Source organism: Sceloporus occidentalis, unplaced genomic scaffold (assembly GCF_023333645.1).
Source record: "Sceloporus occidentalis isolate IW3139 unplaced genomic scaffold, rSceOcc1.0.p SCAF_3, whole genome shotgun sequence".
Classification (NCBI taxonomy): domain Eukaryota; kingdom Metazoa; phylum Chordata; class Lepidosauria; order Squamata; family Phrynosomatidae; genus Sceloporus; species Sceloporus occidentalis.
Genome location: NW_028316983.1, coordinates 31,912,474 through 31,939,792, shown reverse-complemented (window position 1 = coordinate 31,939,792; position 27,319 = coordinate 31,912,474). Strand labels below are relative to the sequence as shown.

Below are 27,319 nucleotides of genomic sequence, written 5' to 3'. Positions count from 1 at the left end.
TCTCCAGTGTCTTGAGGAGGGATCTTTCATATGCTTGGTGTGCTGATACCTTTAACTAGAAACAGCACAGGTTAAACCTAAATCCCTCCATGCAACCATTGAATTCTTTTGGTCCTCATGGTTCATTAAGATACAGAGATGGCATATGGAGCAAGCTAGGCTTCAGAGTGGCATCAAGCTATGATAGTGCTTCCAGTTGCTTTAGATGAAGGGTGTTTCTTTCAGTAGAGTAGCTTTGTTCTCTTATTGCTGCAATAAGAGGAAGAATATTTCATACATTACATTTTTATAGCCAAACATACAATCTGTGATTGCAACAAGGATGACCTTCAAAGGTATGCTCTACAGAGCCACAGTTGGTTGCACCTATCTATTAAGTGTATACTTGACTTGGCTTTTTCATATGTGGAATGGCTCTGCTAGGGACAGATCTGTTACATGTATGATAGTTTGTCAAGGTTTTTGTATAACAGAATTGTTTTTTGTTTCTGATTGTAATACTTGGAAGGGAGTATAGAACCATTTAATGTTTAGTTGGTAAGTGTGTAATGCACTGACTGAACATTTCTGAATGAGATTTGGTATTTGCCTTCAGGACTCACTCCTCATTCATTCTTAGACAATAACTTAAACCCCCACACACCTTGGTAGACTGAGATGTTTGTGTGAAAGCTGGTGTCTATGTTCCGAACATTATTTTATGTGTCAGGCTTTAATTCATGGGAAAAGATAGAAAGATAGTAAGTAAATAATAGTATGTGACTATGCTTAGCTTCCCCTTTCCACTGTTTCACAAATTCCAAGAGATCATGGGCATTCCCACCTAAGAATCCCACCACTTCTATCCCATTAACCAGGTCATCACTGTTGGTTAGGAGCTGATCCCCTTGTTGCCTCTTCCACCTTCTGGACAATGTGTGTAAGGGAATGGTTGGACCACATATTATTGGCAGAGTTGGACTTTCAACAAAAATCGGGGTAGTTGAAATCCCCCATTACTACTACGTCTCTCCTTTCTGACTGAGTGGTCATCTGTCCCAGGAAGGCATAGTCCAAGTCCTCAGTTTGGATTGGGGGTCAGTAATAGGCGCACCCCGCCAGTGGCATCCCTGTATTTTTTGTCTCCCTTAATGTTTACCCAGATGCTCTCAACTTGGCTTCTGGGATTTTAAGCCTTAGATCTTTTTGCAAGTTTATGCATCCTTGACGTATAATGCTACCCCCCCCCCCCCACTCTGTTACTATATTCCAGCCATGCTGAGAATGCTGTAAAATGAGCTTGCCTTGGTTTGGTTTTGTCAAGATTGTCTTGTCAAGATTGGCTGTGGGTGATCACAGTGGCTGCTCATTCCACAAACAAAAATCTGGAACCTCCATTGGAATCATAGAATCATAGAATCGTAGAGTTGGAAGAGACCACTAGGGCCATCCAGTCCAACCCCCTGCCATGCAGGAAATCCAAATCAAAGCATCCCTGACAGATGGCCATCCAGCCTCTGTTTAAAGACCTCCAAGGAAGGAGACTCTATCACCTTCCGAGGAAGTGCATTCCACTGCCGAACAGCCCTTACTGTCAGGAAGTTCCTCCTAATGTTCAGGTGGAATCTCTTTTCCTGTAGCTTGCATCCATTGTTCCGGGTCCTGTTCTCTGGAGCAGCAGAAAACAAGCTTGCTCCCTCCTCAATATGACATCCTTTCAAATATTTAAACAGGGCTATCATATCACCTCTTAACCTTCTTTTCTCCAGGCTAAACATCCCCAGCTCCCTAAGTCGTTCCTCATAGGGCATGGTCTCCACACCCTTCACCATTTTTGTCGCCCTCCTTTGGACACGCTCCAGTTTCTCAATGTCCTTTTTGAATTGTGGCGCCCAGAACTGGACACAATATTCTAGGTGGGGCCTGACCAAAGCAGAATACAGTGGCACTATTACTTCTCTTGATCTAGACACTATACTTCTATTGATGCAGCCTAAAATAGCATTGGCCTTTTTAGCTGCCGCATCACACTGTTGACTCATGTTCAACTTGTGGTCTACTTGGACTCTTAGATCCCTTTCACACGTAGTTTCATTCAGCCAGGTGTCACCCATCCTATATCTGTGCATTTTATTTTTCCGCCCTAAGTGCAATACCTTACATTTCTCTGTGTTGAATTTCATTTTGTTAGCTTTGGCCCAGCTTTCTAGTCTATTCAGGTCATTTTGAATCTTGATCCTGTCCTCTGGGGTATTAGCTATTCCCCCTAATTTGGTGTCATCTGCAAATTTGATAAGTATGCTCCCAATTCTGTCATCCAGGTCATTGATAAAGATGTTGAATAGCACTGGGCCCAGGACAGAGCCCTGTGGGACCCCACTGGTCACTTCTCTCCAGGATGAAAAGGAGCCATTGTTGAGCACCCTTTGGGTTCGGCTGGTCAACCAATTACAGATCCATTTAACAGTTCCTTTGTCTAGCCCACATTTTACAAGCTTGTTTGCAAGAATGTCATGGGAAACCTTGTCAAAGGCCTTACTGAAATCAAGATATACTATATCCACAGCATTCCCTTCATCTACCAAGCTGGTAATTTTGTCAAAGAAAGAGATTAGATTTGTCTGGCATGACTTGTTTCTCTGAAACCCATGTTGACTTTTTGTGATTATGGCATTGCCTTCTAGATGTTCACAAACTCTCTGTTTAATGATCTGCTCCAGAATCTTTCCTAGAACTGATGTCAGACTAACTGGACGATAATTGTTGGGATCCTCTTTTTTCCCCTTTTTGAAGATGGGGACAACGGTTGCCCTCCTCCAGTCTGCTGGGATCTCTCCTGTTCTCCAGGAGTTTTCAAATATGATTGCCAATGGCTCCGATATTACTTTTGCCAGTTCTTTTAATACCCTTGGATGGAGTTCATCTGGTCCCGGAGACTTAAATTCATTTAGATTAACAAGGTGTTCCTCTACTATCTCTTTACTTATTCTGTGCTGAAATTCCCCTATTCTGTCCTCTGCTCCATTATCCTCAGGTTGAGCACCCTTTGCCTTTTCTGAGAAGACTGAGGCAAAGAAGGTGTTGAGTAATTCTGCCTTTTCTCTATCTCCTGTTAGCATTTTGCCATCTTCTCCACGCAGTGGCCCTACCGTTTCCTTCTTCTTCCTCTTGCTGCGGACATATCCAAAAAAGCCCTTTTTATTGTTCTTAACCTCTCTAGCAAGCCTGAGTTCATTCTGCGGTTTAGCTTTTCTGACTTTACCCCTACACATGCCTGCTATTTCTTTGAATTCCTTTTTCGTGATTTCCCCCTTTTTCCATTTCTTATACATGTTCCGTTTCAAACTTAGCTCGGTTGAAAGTTCCTTAGTCATCCATCCTGGTTTCTTGAGACACCTCCCGTTTTTCTTTCTCACTGGAACTGTTTGAAATTTTGCCTTCATTATCTCCCTTTTGAGAAAGTCCCATCCGTCCTGAACTCCTTTATCTTTTAGTATTTCTGACCATGGAATCGCCCTCAATACTTCTCTAAGTTTACTGAAATCCGCTCTCCTAAAGTCTAGGATGCGTGTCTGACTCTGCCTGGCTTCTCCTCTCCATTGTATAACAAACTCCAGGAGAACATGGTCGCTTCCACCTAAGGATCCCACCACTTGCACCCCATTAACCAAGTCATCCTTGTTGGTTAGGATCAGATCTAAAATAGCTGACCCCCTTGTTGCCTCTTCCACCTTTTGGACCATGAAATTGTCTTCCAGGCAAGTGAGGAATTTGCTAGACCTTGAGGATTTTGCTGAGTTTGACTTCCAGCAAATATCAGGATAGTTGAAGTCGCCCATCACTACTACATCTCTCTTTTCTGACTGTGTGGTCATCTGTTCTAGAAAGATATCATCCAATTCCTCAGTCTGACTTGGGGGTTTGTAGTAGACTCCCACCGTAACACCCTTGTTGTTTCCCTCCCCTTTGATTCTTATCCAGATGCTCTCCACCTGGCTTCCATGATTGATGTCCAGGATCTCTTCACTGGTGTAAATATCTCTGACATATAGTGCTATTCCTCCTCCTTTCCTGTTTGGCCTATTTCTCTTAATAAGGTTATACCCCTCTATTTCCACATTCCAATCATGAGACTCATCCCACCAGGTTTCAGTGATGCCTATTATATCATATTTGCTTTGTTGTACTAGGAGTTCGAGTTCATCTTGCTTATTTCCCATGCTCTGTGCAGTAGTGTAGAGACATCGCAGACCATGGTTCCCTTTTACTTGCTGCCTGTGCAAGTTTTTTTGCCTCCCACCGCTGGGTCCTTGCACTGTTTGCCTTGTTTCCTCTATGTCAGTTTGACTATTTTCGCCATCCCTTTCGCCTTCCTTAATATTGTCTCCCTTCCCCTCGGAACTCAGTTTAAAGCTCTCCTGATCAAGTTCTTGAGACTGTTGGCAAAAACATTTCTTCCAACTGGCGTGAGATGCAACCCATCTGTTGCAAGAAGTCCCTCCTCATGGAACCGCAGCCCATGATCGAAGAATCCAAATCCTTCTCGGTGGCACCATCTGCGAAGCCAGTTGTTCACATCTGCTATTTTCCTCTCCCTTCCTGGACCATGCCCTTCAACTGGCAGAAGAGACGAGATGACAATCTGTACATCCATTCCTTTCAGCTTCCTACCAAGCGCCTCGTAATCCCTTTTGATGTTCTGAATGCTGTGTCTTGCAGTATCATTAGTTCCCACGTGGACCAAAAGGAAGGGGTATTGGTCAGTAGGCTTGACCAGTCTTGTCAGCCTCTCTGTCACATCACGGATTTTTGCACCTGGAAGACAACACACCTCTCGAGACATCTTGTCAGGCCTACAAATCACTGCTTCTGTACCCCTCAGCAAGGAGTCCCCCACTACAACCACACGCCTCCTCCGAGGCTTAGCAGCGACTGTCCCAGAAGTCTGTCCATGCTGCTCTTCTTCATCCTCCTTGATAAGGGAAAGAGCTTCGAATCGATTCTCTAGCTGCAAGCTCCCCGAACAATTCCTTCTTGGCTTACTTCTCTTTGTGACATTCCTCCAGCTGTCTGCCTCCTCTGTTTGGCAAGTGACCTCTTCCACCCTAGCATCTTCCTCTGCGTGGTACTCATCCAAGATGGTTAGTTCTATTGAGTCCAGGAAATCCTCTTGTTCCCTAATATGCTGAAGTGTAGCTACTCTGGACTCCAGCTGCTGCACTTTCTCCTCCAAGAGTGCTACCAACTTGCACTTGGTGCATGTGAAGTTCTCCACTTCTGTAGGCAAGAAGAGAAACATCCCACAAGAGTTGCAGGTGACTGCAGCAGATCCCTCGTTGTCCATACTGCAAAGTCTTTAGTAATAAATATAACAGTCAATCTACTGGGAATACTTCTTTAAAGGTAAGTACTGGCTGCTATCTTACACTTAAAGGGAAGGTTCTGTTTCAATATCTGATTCTAACCTGATGCCACTTGAGCAGAGTTGTTGAGTTAAAGAAAACGAAAATTCCGCCCCTTCAGCAACGAGCACACGGTCTCGAGCACACGGTCTCAAAATGGCTGCCAAGCAGCTCCTCTCCTTCTCCTCTCTCTGGCCGGACTGTTCTGGAAGGCTCTGGAAGTTGGTATATAAAGCTAGTCTGCTAGCTCCACCCCCTTGTGACTCACAGATGTGACTCACAGAAGCTCCGCCCCTTCAGCAACGAGCACACGGTCTCGAGCACACGGTCTCAAAATGGCTGCCAAGCAGCTCCTCTCCTTCTCCTCTCTCTGGCCGGACTGTTCTGGAAGGCTCTGGAAGTTGGTATATAAAGCTAGTCTGCTAGCTCCGCCCCCTTGTGACTCACAGATGTGACTCACAGAAGCTCCGCCCCTTCAGCAACGAGCACACGGTCTCAAAATGGCTGCCAAGCAGCTCCTCTCCTTCTCCTCTCTCTGGCCGGACTGTTCTGGAAGGCTCTGGAAGTTGGTATATAAAGCTAGTCTGCTAGCTCCGCCCCCTTGTGACTCACAGATGTGACTCACAGAAGCTCCGCCCCTTCAGCAACGAGCACACGGTCTCAAGCACACGGTCTCAAAATGGCTGCCAAGCAGCTCCTCTCCTTCTCTCTCTGGCCGGACTGAAACCCCTTTATATCCATTTATAGGAGGAAAGCTGAGCATCCCAGTGAGGGAGATGAAAATATTACACCAGTGGAATCATTGATAAGCGGTGCCTCCTTAGAAGGGTTGCTCTGGGCTGAGATAGAATGAAACAGAAGAAGAATATAGTAAAATTTTAAAAAGTCATCCATTGTGCAAGCTCAGACATTGTCAAGGCTGCTGGCTGTGAAGAGGATCCATTACCACTGCAGCTGAGGGGAGGAAGGCAGGCAGAATGTTTACAGTGTAAGGAACAGATGCAAAGGGACAGTTGCAATAATGACATTATTAAATATAGTTGTATATTGATATGATTAAACAGTCAGATTTGAGCCATCATTTAAGGGGGGGATTAAGAGGAAACCTTATGTCCATTACTTAGTTAAATTATCTTCTCTCTTAATTATTTACATTAGTCTTTTTTTTTCCTCAGGTAACAAAAGTGTTCAGGAAGAGAATTGCTTTCATTAAGTCTTGTTACTGCTTCAGGATCATGCTGTTACACTAAATACAAGAATTCCCTGGCAAATGCAGTTTCCCTATGGAGGCCTCATTCTGGGCATCTCCTTCCCAAACATGAATTGCAACAATAGCAATAGGATATTGCGACACCCACTGCATACAGAGTAATACTTTTAATGGGACACAATTCACAAATGTTATGAATATTCACCAACTCTGCTCTCAGGAGAGTGTGCATGTTACAACTGGCTTTATTTAACCACATGCATTTATAGTGTTTTGAGGACACAAAACAAGTGCTATATAAATGCTATATTTCTGCTGAAGCACCAGGGAGTGAAAACATTTGCCTTGTTTGATAGTAGTGCCTTGTTGCTTACAGTTGGCAAATACCTCTGCAGGCTTCCTTTCGGACAAACTAAAATGATGCTAGGAATTATTAACAGAATTATGCTTTCTGTTATATCCCATGAGTAATTCTACAGGTTTATGACATTTCTTGACAGTTATTCCTACTAAAGATCCAGTATGGTGTAACTGGTAGTGATGGATGTGAATTAGGAGAGGGGTACCTCATAAGAGATGCTGAGCCAAAGGAAAAGTCAGTGGGGAGTACAGTTGATAGTGGACAGAAATTGCAGGATTGCATAGGTTTTTCAGTGCCACCTTTTCCTCTTCTCTACCCCATCTTGTGCTAGTACATTTGGGCATGCACATACAAAGCAATTCCCAGAGAGAGGACTCCAAAGACAAGGGGAAGCTTGCATCATATGGATAGCCAAATGATGTTGAGGGCATAAACATTAGGGGACATTGGGATTCACATCCCTAGCAAGGCTGGTGAACAAGTTACAATATCTTACTCAAACCTGCTCTGCATAGTAGTTACAAGGATCAGTTGGGATAATTTCATTACTACCCCATCTTTGAAGGAGTTTAGGATGATAAGTACCATATTTTCCGGCGTATAAGATGACTGGGCGTATAAGACGACCCCCAACTTTTCCAGTTAAAATATAGAGTTTGGGATGTACTCACCGTATAAGACTACCCCTCTTCCAAAGAACACCAAATACAAATTAAAAAAACATCAGATTTGATTTCAATATGGTAATTTTAATTCAAATGACATGCAGGTACTTAGCAGGAAACCTTGTTGTATACAAAGCCTGCTTGGATTGGTCAGCTCTCCCTGCTTGCCCAGCCCTCCCTGTCTCCAAGACTATCAGAGCGGTAGCTGCTTTCATTCGATCGTCGCATATGATGGGGATGCGGCTGTGGCTGTTTCTGAGCTCCCCACCACCACCATATGCAGCGACCACAGATTCTCCAGCCCAGCTCAGAAGTTTCAGCACCTGCCCTATAAGATGACACCCGGCGTATAAGACGACCCCCGACTTTTGAGAAGATTTTCCTGGGTTAAAAAGTAGTCTTATACGCCAGAAAATACAGTACATAATAAATAAACCTTAAGGTTGTGGTTTTTTCCTCTGTAACAGCTGTCTGGGATTCAAATGAACAGGATGCTGATTTCCCAATCCTGGCCCAGACTGCTTTTTATTTTGGATTTTGGGAATTGCAGCAGGATTTTCTTGTAAGTAAATGAGGGACATAAATGAAAAGAAAAACATTGTTTGTGCAACAAAAGTGAAATTTTAGAGTTGGTTGAAACATGGGAAATGTAAAAATGAGGAATTTCCTAGCAGATATGTAGAATGCAAAAATCTTTATTTGTCTGTATGAACAACTTGGTCAAATTTGATTTTACCATACTGCATATGCTCAGTATTATGGTATAGTGATTAGTGTTAGATTTTATGGGTGTTATAGGATGGCTTTAGAAGGGGGGGGGTGGCAATTTCATTTTGCCACTCCAAAATAGTTGGAGAAGAGGATGGAATACAGTGTAATGTGTGTAAAATCAACTTGCCTTTCTATTTTAGCACTGCACTTAGAGAAAATATCATAAATGAGCTGTATAAATTTTCTTGCGATTCTAACAGGAATTTTTTTCTCAATTGCATGAAAGCAGATAACAACAAAGCTTCTGTGTCCTATTACAATACTAGGTTGTGCTTCTAGTTTCTTTTTAAAAAATCTAGCCTTTAATGCAAGCGGTAGGCAAAGTGCAGACTTCTTGATGATCTTGGACTGCAGCTTCCAGCATCCCTTAACTTGGCAGTGAGAGCTAGCAGTGATGGTATTTGCAGCCCAACAACCTTTAGAAGAGTTAACTTTGCCCACTGTTTCTCCAGCAAAAGACACTAATGCATTGGTTCTCCAGTGGTGAGCAGGACCCGTGTGTGTGTGTGTGTGTGTGTAAGATTTGGAGGCTCTGATCCCGCTTCCTCTTTCCAAACCATTTTATGTGTAAAATTTACACACGTGTTGAGTTAAACATTGCATTTACTTAAAACTATTCTAATTTGAATAATATTATTTCCTTATAAAATGTTAAAATATGAATGTGCAAATGAAAATTCACACACTAAATAAACAAAATATTGTTATTCATATACTACGTCGGGGGAGCAACATCTGCATGTAGATGTAAAGAGGAAAGCACAGGTAAAATTTTCTGAAGGAAATGCAGAAGCTGAATTGGCATAAGAAGCTGGCTGTAAACCATTTGTGACTAAACCGGCAGAAGGCACTCCTTTATGTTATCAAGCAGGAACATGCAATTAGAATAATGTAAGATACTGGGGAATATAACAGCTGGGGCAAATGAGGCCAGTTCCATTAATTTCCATACAGTATACTGGATGTACTTACATCCAGTTAATTCTTTTTAATGAGACCAATACATTAGACTTTTAAAATAAATTGATATAGGTTCAGATAATGTTCTTCTCTATGTCCATACAACTTCATTCTTTTAAGCAGGGGCAAAGGGTCCTGGATGCCATCACTCAGAGCTCTGCTTATGTTTCTAGCTTTCCTGTTTCATCCTTGTTGAGGTTTGATAGCATCACTGCAGCTTTAGTTTGCTTATCCTAAGCTACAGTACTTCAGGGAACATACTTGCTGTTAATTGTTGTTTAAATTACACTTAATAGCCACTCCTGATGGAAGTAATCTTATTACTTTTGCTTACTTGGTGAAGGAATTATGATAATGTTTGTTATTATCATGATCATTATTATTGCTTTTTATTAATGCTACTTGTTTAATTTGCAGCGTGATATGTAAAATGCTTTCCAGTCTTTATTTGCAATTGTCCCAACAACCTTGTGAAGAAGTCCATGGATTACTTGAAATAAATACTTTCATGGAACGTTTATGTTCCCTTTGAGCAGCTTGATGGTCATATTCAACATGTAACACACTTCATGAATATTCCATTTTCCAGTATCTGCTCTTTTGTGACAGACAGGTCATGGCAGCATGCAAGCTGTTAACACAATTTGGCACAGTTCCCTAAGCTAATATATGGGGTGTGGGTAGCAATTATTGGGTTTCACAGTTGTCTTTGCCTTGTGTAAGAACTTGGAGATAATATCTTGAGAAGTAATGTGATTTACTTTTACTATTTACATTTATATACTGTATTTTCCGGCATATAAGATGACCGGGCGTATAAGACAACCCCCAACTTTTCACATAAAAAAATAGAGTTTAGGATATACTCATAAGGCTATCCCTATTCCTTGGAAGCCGGCAGCCGGCCGTGCATGCGCACGCCGGCTTCAAAGGGGCCTTTGGAGGCACCTCAGAAGCCGGCGCGCGCGCTCTGGGGCCGCCGGCTCCCCAGGCCTCTGGAGGCCTGAGAAGCTGGCGGCCCCAGGGAGCGCACCCGGCGTACAAGACGGCCCCCAACTTTTGACCCAATTTTAGAGAGTCAAAAAGTCATCTTGTATGCTGGAAAATATGGTATTTATCTCAAGTACTCTCTTACTAGCATTTCTTGCAACATGTTCTAGAAGTTGTGGAATCTAGGACCTCTGCTGGGGAGAAGAGCGCTAATAATAATCATTAGTGTTAATCTGTATGTTGCCTACCTGTTAACTTAGCACCCCACATAATCATAGGCATCTATTTAAATATTTGAATGGAAAAGAAGCATGTGTATTTGTTGGAATGTAGAATCATAGAATCCTAAAGTTGGAAGAGTCCGCAAGGGCCATCCAGTCCAACCCCCTGCCATGCAGGAACTCACAATCAAAGCATCCCTGACAGATGGCCATCCAGCCTCTGTTTAAAGACCTTCAAGGAGGGAGACTCCACCACTCTCTGAGGAAGTATGTTCCACTGCCGAACAGCCCTTACTGTCAGGGAGTTCCTCCTAATGTTCAGGTGGAATCTCTTTTCCTTTAGCTTGCATCCATTGCTCTGGGTCCTGTTCTCTAGAGCAGCAGAAAACAAGCTAGCTCCCTCCTTAATATGACAGCCCTTCAAATATCTAAACAGGGCTATCATATCACCTCTTAACCTTCCCTTCTCCAGGCTAAACATCCTCAGTTCCCTAAGTCATTCCTCATAGGACATGGTTTCCAGACCCTTCACAATTTTAGTCACTCTCCTTTGGACACGCTCCAGTTTCTCCACATCCCTCTTGAATGTTTATCATTGGTCGAGCCATCTTTCTAGAACTAGAATCCTATTTAAAGATTACATTATGCCAGACCCGACAGATTTTGCACAGTATTCTCTTGAAAACTTCTCTGAAGTTAGACAGTTTTTCTGGAGAGCCTCTTTCTGCATTTAAACTATTCTTAGGGTTAGGAAATATTTCTGGTATGCTGTACTTGGATTTATTAGAGTGGCACTTAATTTGACCTGAAATACCTGGGATGTTGGATCCAGATCTTGCATGTAACAAAACCAATGGAATAAGATTTCTTCATCTACTCATGACAGCTCTTACATAACACACACACACACACACCCCTACACAAGTGCATGCTCTTCGTTTACTACCTTTAAGCCCCCCTAAGGCCAATAATAAGTATAATCTCTCATCTGTATTGCCTCTCTCTTGAGTCTTAAGGTATTGACTCTCCATTGAATCTTCATCTTAAGCAACACCTAAGTGAACAGTTAAAGCAAGATGCAGACCTGTGATACGGACACCCTCATGTCTGTTCTTCTGTATAATTTTAACATCTTTGCCTGTTGAAGAAGCCAGTGTTCAACAGAAATTAGTGTAATATATTATGCACCTTTTGGTTGGCTTAATAAAAGTATCAGTATGATGTATATTTTTTATTTTGTTATATCTTGCCACATAGCTAGCACAGCAGTGCCTATCATTTCTCTTTGAATAGTGTGAGTTAACATGTGGATGGGAGGGAAGAACCCCCTCAGTCACAGACCCTTTAGCAGAGGGAAGCTGTTTTGTCCATTAAAGATAGAAACAGGCTTCAACCCTTAGTCTTTAAACCAGAAATTGAAACCATGTCTTGAAACTCTAAAAATATTGTCAGAGATGGCTTCAGTTTTGTTTATAGTTCAAGCATAGTTATTGATGACCATAGCTCAGTTCTGCCATAACACATAGTCTTGTTTAACATGGGAAAGCAGGATGTTTTATGGGCAGAGTTTGGAAGAGAGGAAGGAGGGAGTATGTGAGCCTGCAAGTTGCTAAACTGTGGGTTTGCAATTAGCTTAGCATGACACCTGGACTGGATCTGAAGGAAATTCTACAACCTTAATTATGATTATTAAATTTGAACACATACCTTTTGGGGGTATAGTTGACAGAGCCAGTTTCATGGCTTTGGATGGTGATTGCAGCCTTTAGTTATAGCAGTATATATTCACAGATACTAGTGGCTTACAGTTGGGTCCCTTGAAACAAAAAGGGGGAAATTTTGAAAGGGCAAATGCTTTCAGGATGTTCTTGTAAAATTGAGTCTTCATTTTGGAGAAGTTGTGGCATTTGAGTGCTGTAGCACAGTACAGAGTATAATTCTGAATTAACCAAATAAATAAAAAACAACTATTTGATCCAGGATTAAAAGTATTGCCTACAAACTCCAGCATACCTTCTGGCCCAGTTCAACTTCTTTTTCCTAATTCATTTAATCCTTAAAATCTGTTGGTTTTAACACTTCAAGTTCCAATGTAATTCCAAAGTTCAAAGTGTAAAGAATGTTTCCTCATTTCAGTAATGAAATTGGTTTTTTCTTTGTAAATCAGCATAAATTGTTCCCCTTGATTTCGTACTTACCAAATGACAGCTGCTAGAAAACTGTGGCTTACCATTTCCCATCACCATGCAGGATACAGGGAGAGAGACACATTCAACTTCTGTCCAAGGATAACAGGATTTGCTGAGATTGGGAATTGTAAATGCAGAATAGCACTTTTATTCCAGCTTCTTTCCTGTTCTTACATCAGTTGTTTGATGGTGCAGAATATTTTGATATCACAAAGACTATGGGCTGCACACAGCATGGTTGGAGGCTGCAGATCCCCAGCTGACGATTGTCCTTAGCTAAAAGCCCCTCCTTACTTATCAGACCTTATTTCTCCTCACCTTCCCACTCGGGCCCTCCGTTCTGGTAGTCAAGGCCTGCTGTCCCAGCCCAGGATTTTCTCTGCCCCATCTCAGATTCGCCCCTTTTCACTCGCTGCCCCTCACTCCTGGAACCTACTTCCCCCGTGAGCAAGAGCCATCACTTCTTTAACCAGCTTCAAAACGGAGTTGAAGACCATCCTGTTCCGAGAAGCGTTCCCAGGCATTGCATAATTGTCACTTGCTATTTGATGTTGTTTCGTTGCCTGTTTTATTTGAATCATTTCCTATATTGCTATGCATTTTATATGTATTATCCTACTAGAGAGGCAGGCTAGCTCCAACAGGCCTCCCTGGAAGAAGATTAACCATCCATTAAGAAGCCAAGCCCTCCCTCCAGTCCATCTCCCCTGATCCAGGCCTCGGAGGTAGAGAAGAACTGCTGGCCCTCATCCCCTTTCCCACCACCACTCCTTTCTCCTTTTGTGTCATGTCTTTTTAGATTGTAAGCCTGAGGGCAGGGAACCATCCAATTAAAAAGATTGTATGTACAGCACTGTGTAAATTTACAGCGCTTTATAAATAAAGGTTAATAATAATAATAATAACAACAACAACAACAACAACAATAATAATAATGGAGAGTACCTCCAGAAGCAGCTAGTCTCTTTTAACATAAAGGGGCAAGGCTTTGCTTTAGTGCAGTGGTTCCCAACCTTTTTAATGCTGTGACCCTTTAATACAGTTCCTCATGTTGCGGTGACCCCCAACCATATTGGAGTGGTGTCTCGGTTCCTAAGACCATTGGAAATATGTGTTTTCCGATGGTCTTAGTCTTCTCACAGCATTCCAGAACCTTCTGGATCCAGTCCAGTTCCACTTTGTGGTTCTGTGCCTTCAAGCCATTTCTGATACACAGCAGGTGACCTATCACAGGATTTTCTTGCCACGATCTGCTCAGAGGAGGCTTAGCATTGTCCTCTTCCGAGGCTAAGAGAGTGTGATTTGCCCACATTCACCAAGTGGGTTTCCATGGTTGAGTGGGGATTCCAGCTCTGATCTCGCAGAGTCCTAGTCCAACACTCAAACCACTGCACTACAATATATGGTAGACCTCTTTTAAATTAAAGTTGATTTAGTTGTTTTTTAACTTTTGTATTAACAGGATTTTTAAGAATTGTATCATGTTTTTGAAGTTGTATGTTGCCTTGGTTTCTGTACTGGGAGAAAGATGGGATATTAATCAGTCAATTAATTAAATTTTGCCTTGTTTTGTCTGTATTGGAGACATGAAATGGAGTTAGTGGGTACAAGCTGTTAAAAATGTCTTGCGAGACTTGGTATGCAAGAGATGCACAATGTTAAGAACTGCATTAGGTACACTTAGGCTGCTGCCACACTGCAGAATTAATGCAGTTTGACACTGCTTTCACTCTCATCACTCCATCCTATGGAATCCTGGGATTTGTAGTTTGTTGTGCTGCCAGGGCTGGGCTTTGAAATCTCAGGCATAAGAGAGGCAAAAGGCTTGGGCTGCGTCTACACTGAAGAAATAATCTGGTTTGAGACCACTTTAACTGCCTCGGCTGAATACTGTGGAATTCTGGGAATGGTGGTTTGTTTCAGTACCACAGCAGAATGGCAATTAAACCCCTGTAAAGCTCTCTGACCAAGGTGACCGTGACCAATGCCCTCACCCCAAAACGTAGGGCACTCAAGCAAAAAATGTAGGACATGACCAAAAATAAAAGCTAAAAACACCCATGTAATTATAAATTCTTGCTTCTTAGCCATGATCCAAATGGAGGACATATCCTGGAAAAGGAGGAGGATATCTGGTCACCTTGTCTCTGGTCCAAAATACACTGCAGAAATAAAACATAGCTGGACTGAAATGCCCAGAGTTCCTCACCAAAGCTGCATCCACACTGAGGAAATGGTCCAGTTTGAGACAGCTCAGTGTTGGGGAATCCTGGGAATTGTAGTCTATTGTGGTCTCAGAGCCATCTCTGACAGAGAAGTCTCAATGTCTCCCAAACAGTAGCATTCCCAGGATTCCCTAGCATTGAGTTAAAGCAGTCTCAAAGTGGGTTATTATTCCTGCAGTGTGTGAGAGAGATATAAAAGCTAGGGACTGGATTCATTCGTTAACTCACAAAAGGAGAATATCTGTGTCCAAAACACACTGCTTTGATTGCCAGGGATCAGTGCTATGGAATCCTGGGAATTGTAGTTTATAGTGGCACCAGAGCTCTCTGACAGAGAAGGCGAAATGCCTCAGAGACACCAGAGTTCCAGAGCATTGAGCCAGGGCAGTTAGAGGGGTCTCAAAGTGCAGTGTGTGTGTGTGTGTGTGTGTATGTGTGTGAGAGAGAGAGAGAGAGAGAGAGTGGATGAGTAGCTCACCTGGGCTGAGGCTGCTCTGGAAGTAGAAGAAGAGGAGGAAGGAGGGAGCCAAGGGAAATGGCCAGGACCATCCGGAGAAGCCCCCTGCTTTTCCTCGTCATTGCAGCCTCCTCCCTTCCACCGCAGGCCCCAAAGGGCCAAACGGCTGGCAAGAAGCTCTGCTCCCAGGCAACACTGCCTCCTCCTCCTCGCCTCATGGCCCCAAAGAGCCCCTTCTGCCTCCCTCTCAGCCCTGAGAAGCTTCTGGAGAGGCGGCTCTAGGCTCCCCCCACACACACACACTGCCTCCCTGCTGGTCCTAGGCGACCCCTGGGAAAGGGTCTGGCAACCCCCAAAGGGGTCCCAACCCACAGGTTGGGAACCACTGCTTTAGTGCAAGCTGTATGTGTGTTGTGTGCTTTCAAGTTGTTTTCTGGCATTTTCTTGGCAAGATTTGTTCAGAGGAGGTTTGCCATTGCCTTCTCTTGAGGCTGAGAGCATGTGAATTGGCCAGGGTTACCCAGTGGGTTTCGTGGCGAAGTGGGAATTGAACCCTGGTCTCCAGAGTCATAGGGCGAGCCTGGACCTCTTGGCTTTACCTCTTCCCGGCTCCTTCCTCATGAGGAGGCTACACAGATGCAAAGGAGGAGTGAGTCTGGCCCTTCTAGCTTCACCTCCATTCAGATGTTTTTTTCATGAGGAAGCCATGTGAAGAAGGTGAGCCTCCCTCACTCACTTGCCCAGCCAAGTAAGTGGGGAGGTTGTACCCTCTCTTGACCTGGGAGAAACCAAGGCTGGGGACAGCACTGCTTGGGATCTGCAACATTCCTCCAAATTTTCATTCCTGTATAAAATTTCACAGTCTCCTACCATAACCAGAGGAGGTCAAACAAAATGGTGAAAGTCTGGAAACTTGGGGACCTGGCTATGTTTAGTCTGCTGCTCCAGAGAATAGGACCAAGAGCAATGGATTCAAACTACAGGAAAAGAGATTCCAAACATTAGGAAGAACTTGCTGACAGTAAGAGTTGTTCGACAGTAGCACACACTCCCTCAGAGTGTGGTGGAATCTCTTCCTTTGGAGGTTTTTAAACAGAGGCTGGAAGGCCATCTGTTGGGAGTATGTATTCCTGCATATCATTGTAATTGGTGGCCCTTGAGGTCTCTTCCAACTCAATGATTCTGTGATAACCTCTTGCCCAAGTTTTACATTAACAAGATATGAACTTAAGTTTGTGAATTGTTTTTCAAACTGTCTAATAATCCTCAATAATATTTCAAGCTACACTGATTAATTAGCATATTTTTGAATTTTGCAGTTGTTAAATTGTTGTAATTTTTAAATTTATATCATTAATGAGGGTAAGGAGCAGATTTTTTGTCTGTCAGAATATCATAATGCATTATCAAGTTTTTTTTAAACAAAAACATTTGACATAAAAATCACTGCTTTTATCATAACATTTTTCTGTGGAGCTTAATATTTTGGCTGTCCCATTGTAAAAGGGAGCCAATTTGGTGTAGTGGTTTGAGTTTAGGTCTATGACTATGGAGACCTGGGTTCAAATCCTCACTTGACCATGAAAACCCACTGGGTTCTTACGTAGGATGTGGTGGATTAATTCTGAATTGAATCCACATTTTTTTGTTACCAAGTAAAATGTACCTTCCTTATTTTTGTTGGAGGAACTTGCAAATTCCCACTTCAGCAGGGATTTTGGCTCAGGGAATCTAGTCTTATCACAGATAGAAAGATCTCAGTAGTATTAAGGATAGATAACAGTCTCTCTGAATCACTGGTAGATGAGTAGAGCAAGGAGAGATGGCATCTAAAGGTTAATAATAATAATCTAAATAGCTACAGAGATGGCATGCAATTTTTAAAAGGTAGAAGCTGTGCTTGAGGCTGACCTGCTGTTTCTTGAGAGTTCCAGAAAATTTACTGCAAATGTTCTTGGAGAAATGTCTTGTCGGCTTGCTTTTGAACATTCGTTATGTAAACAGAAAAAGAATTGTAATAGCATGCAACGAACACTCATAATAAAATGCCAGAATTTTAAACATTTTTTTCTTTTTTTATTCATCTCATCAACCCCCATTCTCCTTTTCCATAATTTTTTTAAAAAGTGCTTCCCCCCCCCCCCACCCCCGCAATATACTGTAACCTAAGTTATTCTTTCACACTTTTTTTAAAAGGTGGAATTTAGAGTAAGGCGACAATATAAGACATTTTATGAGTTCTTATGGCTGTTAGAGATTGTTCTGTGGCATATCCTTCCTTCACTGATGTCTGTGAGAGAGTCATTAATTGAAATATCATGCAGAGGAGGATGAGAAATTACAATTCATTTACTGTTAATATGTATATACTGTTGGGGGCAGTGTGGCTTCTCTGAAAAGAAAGAAAGAAATCTAGCCTACTGTACTGTTGTTTTGCTACCAGTTTGCTATAGACTGATATATAAACCTAGACACCTTTAAACCTTTATAACCTTTTTTGTATCTCATACTCTCTGTATCACAGACACATTAACTTGTCTCTTTCCAGGGAGTGTGTTGTTGTTGTTGTTGTTGTTGTGTGCCTTCAAGTCATTTTCCACTTATGGTGACCCTGAGTGAATCTGTCATGGGGTTTCCTTGGCAAGTTTATTCAGAGGGGGTTTGTCATTGCCATCCTCTGAGACTGAGAAAGTGTGACATCTCCAGTCTCAATCCAGCACTCAAACCACTATCACAGATAGAAAGATCTCAGTAGTATTAAGGATAGACACACACTGTGCTCTTTCTGAGAGAGAAGTAGACACCACATAGAAAGCTGTACTAGGTCTACAAATACCAAGCCATTCAGTAGATGCTCAGCACTGTTCCCTTTGACAAATTTATTCAACTTGCAAGGCTATAAGGGATTGCTTGAATAAAAGTTACTGCCAAGCCTGAAGGGATTCTTGTTCTACTACTGTGTGGATGTGTTTGCCCACTGTCTTAAACGCAAACAGTGCTGCAGCAAAATGATTTATACAGATTGTTCTGAGCTATTTAGAGCATGTCCTTTGGGGGTGGAGTAGGTATTTTGTAGCCCTCTAGAATTTTTTGGAATGTCACTTTTAACTGTTCTCACCATGGGCTTTGGTTTTACTACAACATCTGGAGATCTTCATGATTCCATCACCTTAGTGTATATGTAGCAGCCTGTACAAAGCCACATGTAGTAAATTGCCATAAATTTACAAAACTTTATTTCCTAATTATTTCTCTGGTTCTACTTGCAGATTCTCACAAACATAAAGACAAACACAAAGACCGAGAACATCGACACAAAGAGCACAAGAAGGACAAAGAAAAAGATAGAGAAAAATCCAAGCACAGTAACAGGTGAGAGGGAGATTGATAGTCATGTTTGATTTTATTGTTTTTGTTTGTTGTTACCCACCTCGATCCAATACAGGGAGAGGCGGGATACAAATTATTATTGTTGTTGTTGTTGCTAATATTATTATTATTATGCAAAAATGTGAGAAATGATATTGAGCCCCCACAGTTATGATAGGTTAATAAGTAAAAAAGCAGACTGAGGTTTTGAGAATTAAACCACCAGTAGGAACAAGCTGACTTCCACTCTCTTCACGGTGTCATAAAGGGTTTGCTTCTTCAGTGAGCCCAGGCCTACTGTGCTGTTGTCGCAGCCTTGTTTTCAGGCAAGCTCTGCTTGTATCCTTTAGATTGCTACAATGATCCATTGTTAATAATACATAAGTCATTAGTTGTGATCAATGTGATTAATACATAATCATTAGTTGTGACTAACAAATCCCATCATCTAAAGGGATCTATTCTAATAATGAGTTTGGCCTGAAGTATTTTGGAAATCACAAGTGCTCTTTTGGATCAGTCCAGCATCCCATTTTCCACAATAACCAACAGATAGTTCTGGGAAGCTTGCAAACAGGCCACAATAATAACAGTAGTCTTGACATTCATGCTGTCAGTGAGGACACTTTCTTAGCTCCATCTAATAGTAAACAAATGAACCTGCTACTAATCATATTGAAACAATTTTAATGATTTGTGTGGGGAAGAGAAAGGAGGGAATGGATAAGTACTTGAAGTACCCAGTGAGATTCAGGTTTGAATTTTATTTTTTGAGCCAAGTGTTTGAGCAAAGATTGACCAGGTTGTCATTTGTCAGATCATTGGCTCTCTAGTATGTCAGCAAGTGTGCAAGCTGGCCAAACTGCTCTGAAAGATGAGAACATTCCAGGGATGAGCACTCTGTGATCCCATGTATTTATGCACCCTTTCTCTTAAGGATCCTGGGAATTTCCCAAGGCCAAGCAATCTTAAAATAACAATATTTGCTTCATTGATTCATGACTGTTTTAAAGCTAATTTTATCTCACTTAATCTTACTGTAGTTAAAACCTATTAATCAAATCAGAGGGATACCATTCTATGCTATTTATGAGCATACAATTGCTTTTCTTGCCTATTCAATCAAGTAATTTTGTAATGTGCTATACAGGTAAAGGTAAAGGTAGTCCCTTGACATGCATGTCTAGCCGTAACCAAGTGTAGGGGGCAGTGCTCAGTTACTAAGCCAAACAGCCAGCATTGTCCAAGGACTGCTCTGGTGGTCATGTGGCCAGCATGACTGCACTGAATGCTATTACCTTCCCACCAAAGTGGTACCTATCTATCTACTTACATTGGCATGCTTTCAAACTGCTGGGCTGGCAGAAGCTGGCACTATTGACAGGAGCTCACCCCATCATGCAGCACACAGGTCTCGAACTACCAATCTTCTGATTGTCAGAATTGGTGTCTTAACCACTAAGCCACCGCATCCCTTGTTATACAGTTACACAAAGCTAATCTTAAACAGCATGACTATTTTTGTTAGTTACCAAAATCAAAATGCTATTCATTTATTTATTCCAGCATACTATTTGGTCTTTTTCCCCATTTGTTGTGACAAGTTATATTTCTGAGCCATCATAGTTCCAAAGCTTAAAACATTCATAGATCTCAGAGGGAGAGATTGTGAGTGTCTTGGCTAAGCTGTTGCATACTTCATTAGTTGCTCAAATCTTGGCAATATTTTTGTTTCAGAGTTGTATAGCATCGTGGTAAACACACTTTGGGACTATTTTTTCTTTTTCTTTTTTTCCTTTTTGCTCCGCACTTACAAAACATTGAGGTTTGTTTGTTTATTTGTTTTTTAATCTATAGTGACTACACCCTTCAGCATTGTGCAAAATCTGGTTAGCTTTCAGTTTACTCTATTGTTTCCCGATAGATATGGGTGAAATATCCTGTTCATTTGTATCTCACACAAATGGGTTAAGCGCTTGAACAGAGATTCCTTCCAGAAAGTTATAGAGTAGAATAGCTTGGCGGAAAAAAATCTTCCCATCCACAGCACATGTCCCAACCTGCCAAGCTACCATCTCCTCATTTTCTTTCCTTCCACTTTTGGAGCAAGCTCCCTTTTGTGGTTTTGTATTGAGTAGCTTTCCTCTGATCCTAATTCTTATTCTTTCATTCTCCATTTGTTTCTTCTCTTTTGCTGTTATTTTGTCTACTACTACATATATACATCTGTGTCACAAGTTGTTTCAACCAAGTCCAGCATGTAATGATGGTGCAAGACACTGACAATTATGTCTCCCCACACCTTCTCACCAGACTCTTCATCACCTCAGACACCATTGCCAGAAGGTGCTGTAGAAGAGCCTGGCATCTCCTTATGAATATGGGAAACTGTTGAAACTGTTTTCTGATATGGTGCTATTGTTGTGGCCTGTGTGCTGCGCCCATAACCCTTGTTGGGACCTATGGAAATGATGGGCAGTGTCCACCACGACCACCTGCAGAGTTCATCCACGTCGACAGGATGCCAAGAAGAAGGAATCTGTGAAGACGTCTTCAACTAATAACGACTCTTACAAGTCTTCATTCTAAACGAGGGCTTTAATCTTCCTTTGCAGTATTTACAACATAGATATACACAGTGTATTGGACATCCGTCTCTAATACACACTATTTACACCAACCAACAATAACACAACCTCTGAGGCAGCCACATTAACACACAACCGTCTCACTGCCTTTCAGTAACAGTCACAGCCCACTCATAGGCACTAACTGTCTCTCTGTAACAGACACAGCCCACTCTAGGGCACCAACTGTCTCTCAGTAACTCAGTGACAGTTGAGAACTGACAGTTGACAGTTGCATCAACATTCCGATGATGCCCTGTTTGAATGCTGACACATTAGCTGCCACTGGAGCTCCAAATTATCTGCACAACAGCTCCCCCTAGTGGCCACACCAATGTCATTTCCTGACAGCTATGTATTGCAAAGGCACTTGTTATAATGAAAGTACCTCCTGCCTCAGTTATTGATCCTGTTTTTGAAATGGCTGACACAAAGACTTCAAATCCAGCTCTAATACCAACCCTTCAAGCCTGAAACAAGGTTATGAAACAGCCTTGGCTTAAACCTGCTTTGCTCCTACCAGCCTCTAAACAGTTCTCTAGATACAGAATCTATATAAAATGCGGCCAGTAAGAGCATCTTGTCTATTTACTGTTATAGTTGAGACGTCCCAATCCAGATCCTTATGGAAAACACACTCTGTCCCTTTAGATAAGGAAGAAAGAAGACTTGACATGTTTAGTTGCTAATTTATTCTTCTGTTTTGTTGGCAACTGTCCCCTGCGTTGCTGTGATGATCTCATATCTCAGAACCTGTACATGTTTTCTCTTACATTGACTATTGACTACTGAAGCAGACTCTTCTGGAACATTCACAGGACATTGTCCCTTTTATAGGACAAGGCCTGCTATCCAACTCTCAAGGTCAGGTTCTCCACCCAGATCTGTGGATAATCTGTCAGCCTGGAGAATAACATTATAACCTTGCTAAGATTGTGTTTGGTTCTAAACACTGCAAGGAAGGATGCCACTAAACATGACTACAACTACAAATAGAAGCAGTTCTGTTCCTTTGCTGCCTCCAAGATAGAACCATCATCCCCTGCAGACCTATCATGAGCTTGTGTCTACATCTTCGTCAACAAGGGCTAGCTTTCTCTTCATTGAAGGTATATCTGGCAGCATAGTGGCTTACCACCCTACTCTGCTCAGTTCATCTAATACTTTTCACATCCAGTTTTCAAAAATTTCTTGGAGGATCTTGCTCACCTGTACCCTCCAGTGACACCACCTGTTCAATTTGGTCTCTATAACTGATTCTTTCACAACAGATTTGTAAGCCTTTTGAACTTTTGATTATGGTGGATGAACATTACTCACCTGAAAAGTTGCCTTGTCACAATCACTTAGGTGAGGAGAGTGAACTTATAGCCCTGCCATTGATTCTTCCTCATGGAGATTCTGCTCCACACACAGGAAATCAAAATGTTTGGTTGTCTGTGTGGGTTGAGAATCCCTTCACCAGAATTCCAACATTTGAAATACTCCAAAATTGTCCACATAGGTGGTTGAGATAGTTACACTTTGCTTTCTGATGGTTCAGTGTACACAAACTTGGTTTCATGCACAAAATTATTAAAATTATTATGTATAAAATTAATTTCTGACTATGTTTATAAGGTGTATATGAAACATAAATGAATTTCATCTTAGGCTTGGCTCTCATCTGCAAGATACCTCATTATGTATATGGATATATTCCAAAATAAAAAAAATCGAATCACTTCTGGTCCCAAGCCTTTTGGATAAGGGAGACTCAGCTTGTAATATTTTTTCCATAAAGTGAGCTAGTTTTCATAGATAATGAAAGCTAGGAAGTAGAAGTGAAATGTACTAATGACATATAATCATAGTAAAAACTCACGGTAGCAAAAACTAACACAAACCAGCTTATTATCCAAAATATACTATTCTTATGGCATCATTCTTTTTAAGGGCACATGCTTTTGAGCACTAGTGCTCCATAAGTCCCTCTTAAATTTTTGTTTAAAATGTTTTTAAACATCAACAGCTAATACAAAAATCTACACCTTGTTTCCAGAGGATTCACCTTCTTTTTCCTCTAAATAAAATTATTCCACAGGACTACGAAAGCTCCTCTGTTCCAAAGGTCTGTTTGAGACCTCCCTGAAGTACAGAATGAAAATTAGCCAAGTTCAAGAATTCTAGGAGTTGTATGGCTATCATTTTTATTTGTGATCACCTTGCTCAAGAATAACAACCTTCACAGTTAGCTTGAAGATACCTTAGCATGAGAGCTGTCTCTTCTAGACCAGACTATTTACAACAATGTACAGAGGAATCAAAATTACAGGAATAACATTTTAAGTCATTATATATAAGAGAACAATACAAGGGAGTCAACAAAAATAAAATAAATTCAAGGCAGAACAGAAGCAAGTGAGAAAGAAAAACATTACATTTAATTGGCTGGAAAAATACCTTTTAAAAGAGTTTACCTGGTGCCAGTGTCACACTTACAAGGAAGAGTATTACTAAATAAAGACATAACTTCAGTAGACTCCTTCTCTCTAGTCACCTGCTATAGCTCAGGTGACCTGTGTTGAAGATAGAACATTCCAGGAGTTGTTAGACTACAGTAGTAATAGTCTCTAGCCATTTTCCTTGCAGGCTAGAGCTGATAGTTGATGAAAACACCCAAATGGCAAATAACCACATTGTAAAAGAACCACATTAGGTTACTGCACAAAACAGGCACATTACTCACTCAGCCTTATTTGCTAGGTAGACGCAATCCCATCTGTATATGCTGGAAATGAGGTAGTACAGTGCGCCCACTGGAAGCCATGACAGAAGTAAGGGGGCGCACCAGAAGGAAACAATGATGCCTGGTCCCGTGGTGTGCGTTCCACGCGCCTCCGCCACTCCTCTGTGGGCACGAGCCTCATTCATTTGAATGAGGCTTGAGCATCCGTGTTTTTTCCTTTACACGGGGGGTCCCCCACGTAAGGGAAGGGCGGACTGTACTGCTTACCCCTTGGTGGCAAGCTATGAACTGAACTGCAGTACACTGTCTTCCTAGTAACATCTGAGAGAAATGTACATTTGAATTTCTTCCTTGGGGAATTTTGTGGAAAGGAGCAAAGATTCTGACAAGATCCAGTGGAAGAATTAAAAAATATAGCCATGTTACTCTGTAGAATCAGTATGTAGAGAACGCTTGTAGCACCATTGAGACTAACTGAAAGAAAGAAGTTGACAGCATGAGCTTTCGTAGACTTAAGTCTATTTCCTCAAATGCATGTGCGACTCAGCTGTACCCTCAGAACCAAGAAAACAATCACTTGGTCAGGGTAGTTCCTCTGTCTGCAAACACTTGGCAAGTATGCATAATGTATGCACAAAGGCTGAGTATTTCTTGTTTCACTTTTAAGTTTTGAAAATGTTAGTCTAATCAGGCTCATTGGGCCTGACATTCTGGCCATTTTTGAGCTATTCTACCTGACTTTTATTTTTCGGAAGAGTAATTATAATTGTCACAATGCTTTCCATCTGTCTTGGATGAAACTGATTATCTGGACCCATTTCAAACTTGCTTTAGGGCGGGATACGCAGTAGAGACAGCCATGGTGGCCTTGGTCGATGACCTCCGTCTGGGCATTGACAAGGGAAGTGTAACCCTGCTGGTGCTCTTGGACATCTCAGTGGCGTTCGATACCATAGACCATGGTATCCTTCTGGGGCGCCTGAGGGAGTTAGGTATCAGAGACACTGTACTCCAATGGTTCCATTTCTACCTCTTGGGCAGGTTCCAGATGGTGATGCTGGGGGACAGTTGTTCTCGTAAGAGAGAGCTGACATCTGGCATCCCTCAAGGCACTATCCTGTCCCCCATGCTTTTCAACATTTACACCAAGCCGCTGGGCGAGGTCATCCAGAGACATGGGGCTCGGTGTTATCAGTACTCTGATGACACCCAAATCTATCTCTCTCTGTCTCCGACTGAAGCAGTGACCAAGGATGGCATTTTGCCTCAGAATGCCTGCCTTGGGTTGGTAATAATAATAATAAATAATAAAATCTTTATTTCTATACTGCTTTTCCTGGGAGATCAAAGCGGTTTACAAGTTCAAAAAAGATATACATCTCAACATACTACGATACAAAGTACAGTCACAAATCACATAATGGGCTGGATGAGGGGAAACAAATTCAAGTTGAATCCAGAGAAAACAGAGGTACTAGTGATAGGTACCCCTGGCCCAGGGAAGGAGATCTGCCATCCAGTCCTGGATGAGGTCACACTTTCCCTGAAGGACGAGGTTCGCAGTTTAGGTGTGCTTCTGGATTCGTCTTTACAGTTGTCATCTCAGGTGGAGGCGATATCCAGGAGTGCTTGGCACCAACTTCAATTGATACGCCAGCTGCGTCCCTACCTAGCCCAGGAGGACCTTGAAACAGTGGTACATGTGCTAGTAACTTCTCGGTTAGATTTCTGTAATGCGCTCTACATGGGCTACCTTTGTACCAAACCCGGAAGCTTCAGTTGATTCAAAATGCTGCAGCCAGAACATATCACGCCAATAATAAAATCTTTACACTGGCTACCGATCAGTTTCTGGGCCCAATACAAAGCCCTACAGGCCCAAGTTACTTGAAGGAACGCCTCTCCCTGCACAATCCACCCTGCACACTCAGAACATCTGGAAAGATATTACTAGAGTACCCAAAAATCAGACTGAAATTGACCTATGACAGGACATTTCCTGCTGCTGCTCCCAGACTTTGGAACACCCTGCTGGAGGAGATCCGTCGCATCAACACCCTAGATGCTTTTAAGAAAGCACTTAAGACGGATCTTTTCCGGCGGGCTTATCCATTTGATCCACCTTAATGGAACCTCGGTAATACCCTATCTTCCACTGATTTTATATAGGTATGGACTGTATTAATTTTATGAATTTGTCTTGTTCATTAATTGATGTAATTTTAGATAATTTGTGCTTGTTGTAATGCTAATTTTATGTGTTGTACTCCCTCCTCGATCCATGGGGAGAGGTGGGAAATATAAATAACGATATTATTATTATTATTATTATTATTATTATTATTATTATTATTACAGTCGGCCCTTATACGTGGATTTTTTATACACAGACTCAAGCATCCATGGTTTGAAAATGTTTTTTAAAATTGTAAATTTCAAATATCAAACCTTGATTTTCCATTTTTATAAGGGGCACCAATTTGCTATGTCATTATATTTAATGGGACTTGAGCATACACAGATTTTGTCATCCACAGGGATCTTGGAACCAAACTCCAGCGTATAACAAGGGTCCACTGTATCATTCCACTCCTACCACCACCACCACCTTCTGAGAGTGGTCTGGGAATGTGCCAGTGTCTAAACAAATAAGCTTTGCATGTGAACTAAGTAATGTGTTGTCCTTCCTCCATTCAGATGACATTCAGCAGTTCCTAGTTCAGCATCTGCTTCCTTTATGACACGCAAATGACAGGCAAAATCAGTACTAAATATTTAGGTATAAGGTTTTATAACTTGCCTTTTCAATATCACTTCCATTTAAAATCCCTGTTTTTGTCCAGAGATGCTCAAATCTCTTATTTAACAAAAGTGAGTTTAAAAAAAAAACCACCAAAGTAGATTACACAAAAGATGGTGACTTAGTCAAAGTGCTATAAGATTTACAAGTTGAACCTGCTCAGACCTAGTCCAATACCTTTAACATGCTATATTTAAGTATAAGATATTTATACATAAGGGTTATAAGCAGTATTTAAATCTTCTTTTAAAAAATATGTTTAAGTGCAGTATTTGTAAAATTTTGTTGAAATCCTTGATTGTTCTTCAGACAGACAGACTTCAACACTGTTCCTTCCTTTTAAGAAAAAAGATCATGGCAGCTAT

General features: G+C 41.7%; 1 protein-coding gene across 2 annotated transcripts in view; it reads left to right on the top strand.

The window, feature by feature from the left end:
- TOP1 (DNA topoisomerase I) overlaps positions 1 to 27,319 on the top strand; it is a 114,106-nt gene that overhangs the window by 29,240 nt on the left and 57,547 nt on the right. Inside the window, exon 3 of one of the 2 annotated variants that reach the window (XM_089513983.1) lies at positions 18,700 to 18,802. In XM_089513983.1, coding sequence (XP_089370109.1) covers positions 18,700 to 18,802 — 103 coding nt within the window. Of the gene's footprint in view, positions 1 to 18,699; positions 18,803 to 27,319 lie in introns of those variants that run through there. The other variant, XM_089513984.1, reaches the window with a different exon arrangement.